Consider the following 6,120-nt stretch of genomic DNA (forward strand, 5'->3'; position numbering starts at 1 on the left):
CGTAATTCGGTTTCAGGTCTGGATGCTCTCCGTCGATGCCGTCGTCTAAGACGGACACCACCACGCCCCTGCCGGTGTAGCCCCTCCCCCAGGCCCCAGCGATATTCATGGGGGGCCGGCAGCCTTTGGGGGCATCAATGCAGAGCTGCACAGTAAATAATGGCACATCCAACTGAGTCACCCGGGGGTAGGAACAAGTATTGATTTATATCAACATTTAATATACGCTCATTAATTCTGCTTTGAGGGTTATAATCAACAATTAAAGAATAATTAAACTCATTATTATGGGGAAAGTACAGAAAAGGATTAGGTTTATGTTGGCGGGATTCACACTTTTATCTCTTAATTCTGACTTCATTCCCGGAATTCTGACTTTAGGCTCAGAATTCTTAGTCCTGAGAATTCTCTATTTATGAAAATTCTGACTTTAAAGTCAGAATGATCAGGTATAAAGTGGGAATTCTCACAATTGTGGGACCAAAGTGAGATTTCTGACTCAAATTCTGACATAGGTTCTGACTATAGTCAGTAGAATAGTCCAAATTCTGAAAATAAAGTGAGAATTCTGACTTTAAAATCCTTCAAATTTAGAAAGTAGGAAATCTTTTTAATTCTAAGTGAAAGTGAGAATCCTGCCACACCTTTTTTTATGTTTACTGACACCTTTTTCTCTTAGAGGTTGCCAGCAAATTAGCCAAACTAAAACCTGATTTAAAAATCGAGTCTGTTTGTATTCATTTCTACATATCAAAAAGCATATTTTGTGCTCACTGGACCCACCAGAAGTAGCAAAGTTACATTTTCTATGCATATTATATATTGCCATCTTATGTGATCCCAGAAGCTCAATCATGGTTGCCTTAATATCTCCATTCACCATTTTAACCAACTTAACGATATATTTTTTTCAAATGTTGTAAATGTAAAAAGTTGTCCAAAAAGACCCAAGGACACATCTACTTCAGTCCAGCATCACTACAATTCACTCACATTGTACCACTGCTTGTGCGTCTTGTGTTGCAAGTTGGTAGTGTAGTGCTGATGAAAAGCATCTTCACTTTGGGAGTTCTTTTTGATGAAGGAGTACAACTTTCTTTTCACTCTTTTCTGGATCTTCTGCTGTTGGAGCCATTCCACCTTCAAAACAAACATACAGTTTAGTTATGCTAACATATTGTGGGTATGAAAAATATACAAAAAAAACGACCGTATTGACAGTTTGACACTCGCTTCAATTATTGATTAAAGTAGGGTTGTCACGTTTTTTTTTTTTTATTCCCAAGTTGAAAAAAATAAGCTACCAGTTGAAGCCACGCACAGTATCAAGAATTGCGCATGGTTAATATACTCCAGCACACTAGGGGGCAGTAACGTACCTTGTACGTTGGTTTCCATCCGCATTTTTTTTCTCACTCGAACTTTATTTAACCAACTACTGTACAACCATCCGCAATTAAACTAAACAGGTGTCAACTTTTCCGGGTATGCGTCCAGTCGGTTTCGAAAAGTTTTAACGCTAAGAAAATAAGTTCATTTTCTACATCGACGTTCACATGCAACTTCAACACCTATCACCTCGCACGTAAGTTTTAACTTTTGAGTGGAGGGGTTGACTTTGTTTTGGGTGACGAGCAGAAAATAACGTCAACGTTTTTTTTAACTTTATTGTTCAAGTTCATTTTACGTTCCCGTAGGAGTCCACTGTATTTTTGTTTTTGGGTTATGATGGATTGTTCAGAATTTAAAAAATTCCTTACGTCTGTCTAGTCATAATTACGTTTTAAATACAAAAACAAATACAATAATTAAACTTAAAATAATGTATACAATATTTGAAAAATGCAAGGATAATTATTGTACCATTCAAAGGAATCCTAGATACCCGTAATGTTACTTAATTATGACAAGTCGAAATGATAAGAGATATCTGTAATTATGCTTTGTGAAATCAAAAGTTTTGACTTGAGGAAAAAAAAATCTCAATTTTGCAAGTATTCCAGTATTAGATGTCACTGGATGGGATGTCATCTGCTAAATATTATGGGAAATTTTGTACTGCCTAGACATAAATAGCATGGTGTAAAGGATAAATATCAAACATTTATTCACACCCATCAGTCATATGAAGAATATTAAATACTGAATTGGTTCTGACAGGCCCACCAAAACTCTACAGAACCAACAGTCATTGATGGCCAGCTTCAGTGGGCCTTGGTTCTAGGGCGAAATCCTCAATCTACATTCTTATCAATTATTTTAGTTTTTAAATGTGACACTGAAAATGAAAAGCATGTAAAGAAATGCTAATTCAGGATTCCCTTGAACACTTTGTATCTGGTTGGATAATTGTCGCTGCTCAATAATCTATCAGGAAGCGTGAGTAATTGGTTACTATACCTCCATCTCCATGGCGACACGAGCTGTCAGCGTGTCGTTGGGTGCCGTGGAACGCGTTGCCGTTTCGAGGTGTCGAAAGATGTAATAACTTCTGAGCTGTCCAATCTGGGTGCACAAATGAGTGTCTTTAGTATGTATATGTACATGTATATTAGGGTTTGGCCAATATTAGCGTTTTTGAAATTGGCACAAATCTTAAAATAGCTTTTTTGCCTTTTTTTGTTGTTGTTTTTTTTACTTTAAAACTCAAGATGATGACAAGGACAGTCAACCCTCCCATAGATTCAGTAGGACAGTCCTTTCAAAAAGGTGAATTTCAAGGAGACTTTGGACAGTATGATGTAATTCCTGATCCCTTCACAAAACCAATAAGACACCCGGGACCTGTGTCAAATTGGAATAGAAAATGCATAATTTACTCTCCAGGTGACTCATACGGCACTAAACAACTGATAAATTATCAAGAGTATAGTAACCGTACACCCGAGGGTCATTTTTCACGCTAGGAAACGTTAGTCGTCTCCGCGGCCTCAAGACGTCATCACCTAAGTAGATTTTATTTCTAGCAGCTTGGCCTGATCATTTAATGAAAATATACTAAATGGATGATAATAATAAGGCGAGTGACAAGAATAAATTAGAGCTCTAATTAAAGACGTTGTGAGATTTAATATCGATTCCTGACCTAAAGCCCTTCATCTCAGCTGCACAAAGGCATATTCTCTGAGAGATTTTTAAATGACATAGTAACTCTCATCTGTTTGACTTGTTGAAATAGTTATTATTTCCATTATGTCCACATTGATTAATGCACTCCATTTTCCACACTTTTAGGGTATTGTACTGTATGCGCGGAGAGGCAAATTTCTGTATGATTAAAACAGTGGCAAGCTTGCTGCTTTGAGGTTAACTGCTCCAATAATTAATATTATATGGCCAAGGCAAATTAAATGGGCGCAAGAGGTGAAAGACGGCGTAAATTAAAGTCGACGCAAGCGTTGCCGTCGACGTAATTAAACTAATATTTTAACGGAATTCTGCCGCGGCTTACAGCGACACTTCATTACCTCTCGATTTATTTATTTATTTTATCATCTGCTAGTTTACAGCAGCTGAACGCAGCAGCCTCCACTGTCATTTTTGATCAATGTTTTAATACTTGATACCTAAACCACCTCCCCGGCCCCCGCCCAAAAAAAGGATAATAAATATCACCCTGCCCGGGCAGATGTTGCACAACAAATTGTGTAGAATACATTTTCATTTACTGCTCCCCTTCCAAAAGTACAATTTACGGTTGCCTCTCCAATAATGAATGCTTTATATATAGTCTGGCAGTGTTTGTGTTTGATATACTCATCGAGCCACAACAATGGATATGTTGTGTGTGTGTGTGCGTGTGTGTGTGTGTGTGTGTGTGTGTGTGTGTGTGTGTGTGTGTGTGTGTATATATATATATATATATATATATATATATATATATATATATTAGTATGTGTGTATACATATGTTTATATATAAGGTTTGTTCTATACCAGTATAAGTACTCAACTCTTGCTAAGTCACAATACCAAGTACGAGCATTATTAGTACATTTGATAAAGGAAAACACTTTTTTTTTTTAATTTCCTGTGAAGTTTTATCAAATTAATGGCAAGGTTCTATTCTTCACATTTGTGATTGCTGATACAAATATCAGCTTCCATGACAAATATCGATACCTTGAATTAAGGTCAGATATCGGCCTGATACCGAATAAAATTTGCTACTTACCTGTCCCATATTTGTGAATCCATATTTCTCTGCTAATCCGGTCACAGATTCAGTGCCTCCTTTTATCCGTAGGGCCCAGTCATTAGTGTAGACGGCCGCTTGGCAAAGCTGCAAGAAGGTTCCGATCCAGTGTACGTAGAAAATCTGCATTTTGACCCGGGTTTTCCACTTTCACGCACTTTTCCCGCTAACATCAAAAGTGTTTATCATCGTTTAAAGTAATTGTTTTCTTACTTTTACCAGGTTAGACCTCATTCTCTTCTCTACGGGGTAACCAGACTGAACTGGACCAGTGCTTCACTAGGATCAAGCAAGTGTCAGATTTCTGGTCCAACATGGACGCTGGGTATCATCACACACACGTTACCTGTGTGTTAACAGCTCAAAGGATGCAATTGGGCAGGTAATCATCACTCACATTTGTTTCAATTTGTCTAGTCTGGTAGATAAGAAATTCTGTCAATAACAAAAAAATTAAAAAAAACTTCTACAAATATATTAACATGAGAAAAAAAAATCAAATGATTTTCAAAGTGTTGTGCAAGTGTCATCGGTTATGTAAAATGCGTTTGCTTTTCGTGGGATTTGAATAGGGTGGAGGACAGTTAAAATTATTTAGGAAATGAGAGCAAGGGTAGGGTTTCACCATTTAAAAGGATATATTTGGTATTCTGTCACAAAGCTCGTTCTTTTCTATTCTTTAGAGACGAGAGAGCCTCTTGACTGTCATTATCGTCATCACAAGGCTTTCATTCACTTTTAATTCTTTTTTTAATTTAAAACCCCTCTTAAATCATCCGGATGGGCTCTAATCACCAAACGCTCCTCACACTTTGTGCACAATGTAAGCCTCTTTCCATCAAGTGCATTTCCTGCTGTGTGTGTGAGACACCAGCAAAGACAAAAAAAAAAATAATAATAATAATAATACTACGCCGTATCGCTAATATCGTGATGGGCCATTCATTATAGTTATATTCCAAACCTACCTGAGATAGATGAAAAGCCAAATATTTATAGAAAACAATATATGTCTTTATTGTTTAAAGGGTTAGTCAAACCAAAACATTTTTTTACAATAAGTTCTGCGCAGCCCCACTTTTTTAAACACAGCATGCCGATGAATGTTGTCATTGTGGAATTTGAATTATGCAGCAAAATCTCACAGGGTAGCCATTTTGTCTCTTACTGTACCAACCAATAACAGCTCGGCTTGTGAGCGTCACATGACTGCTATAACGTCTGAAGCCGCAATTGTTGTAATCCGACCAACTAAGATTTCATTTTCAGTCGAGCTGTCAAAATTAATCGACGATCAAATTATTTGACAGCCCGGAAAAAAGAATCTTTGACATCTGTTGCTGTCATTGGTAGTGAATGAGTTAAATATTTTTCTACTGAGATTAAGTCAGTTACTTACTGCAACAAATGTTTTTAGTACTCCCCACACGAAAGAATATTTAGATCACGGAATAATCGGTTGTAAAAAATTTTCGATAGTGACAGCCCGAATTTTCTGTCGAGGCAAAATGACCGTCTCCCTCCAGACGAATAAAAATAGGTGGATTGGCTCCAGCTCACCAGTAACCCAAATGAGATCAAGTGTTAATTAAAACTTGAGGGAGGTGTTTATTTTCCTAAGCGGAAGACACACCCATCAATATCCATTTTGCGGAAATATGCTACATGAAAAATGCAGACGTGGACCGCTGTAACGTTACACAATTTATGTAAGGAGACGACAAGGCAGCACAAGTCATCATGTCCTCTTCAAAGACTTGCCTGTGATCTGAGCAGGGAATAAAGCGCCTCAAGGAAAAAAAAAAAGATTCATTTTTAATGAGGATAAACGCGGCATCCAATCAGAGGAGGGTCATTAAAGGAGCACGTTCGCAGTGACCTACCAAGTCGTTTTGTTTTCTCCGCCGTCTTCAACCCCAGACACCC

General features: G+C 37.5%; 1 protein-coding gene across 1 annotated transcript in view; it reads right to left on the reverse strand.

Moving 5' to 3' along the window:
• The window catches only part of LOC148411801 (proprotein convertase subtilisin/kexin type 5-like), a 34,339-nt gene extending 30,050 nt beyond the window's left edge, over positions 1–4,289 (reverse strand). The window contains exons 1-4 of the mRNA XM_088434779.1: positions 4,174–4,289; positions 2,401–2,505; positions 994–1,140; positions 2–145 (exon numbers count right to left, since the gene is read on the reverse strand). Of these exons, the coding sequence (XP_088290905.1) occupies positions 2–145; positions 994–1,140; positions 2,401–2,505; positions 4,174–4,182 (405 nt within the window). The 5' untranslated portion in view covers positions 4,183–4,289. The remainder of the gene's footprint in view (position 1; positions 146–993; positions 1,141–2,400; positions 2,506–4,173) is intronic.
• Positions 4,290–6,120: the final 1,831 nt, after the last annotated feature.

The sequence above is a fragment of the Hippichthys cyanospilos genome, chromosome 15, assembly GCF_059441005.1.
Source record: "Hippichthys cyanospilos isolate Australia breed blue-spotted pipefish chromosome 15, RoL_Hcya_1.0, whole genome shotgun sequence".
Lineage (NCBI taxonomy): Eukaryota > Metazoa > Chordata > Actinopteri > Syngnathiformes > Syngnathidae > Hippichthys > Hippichthys cyanospilos.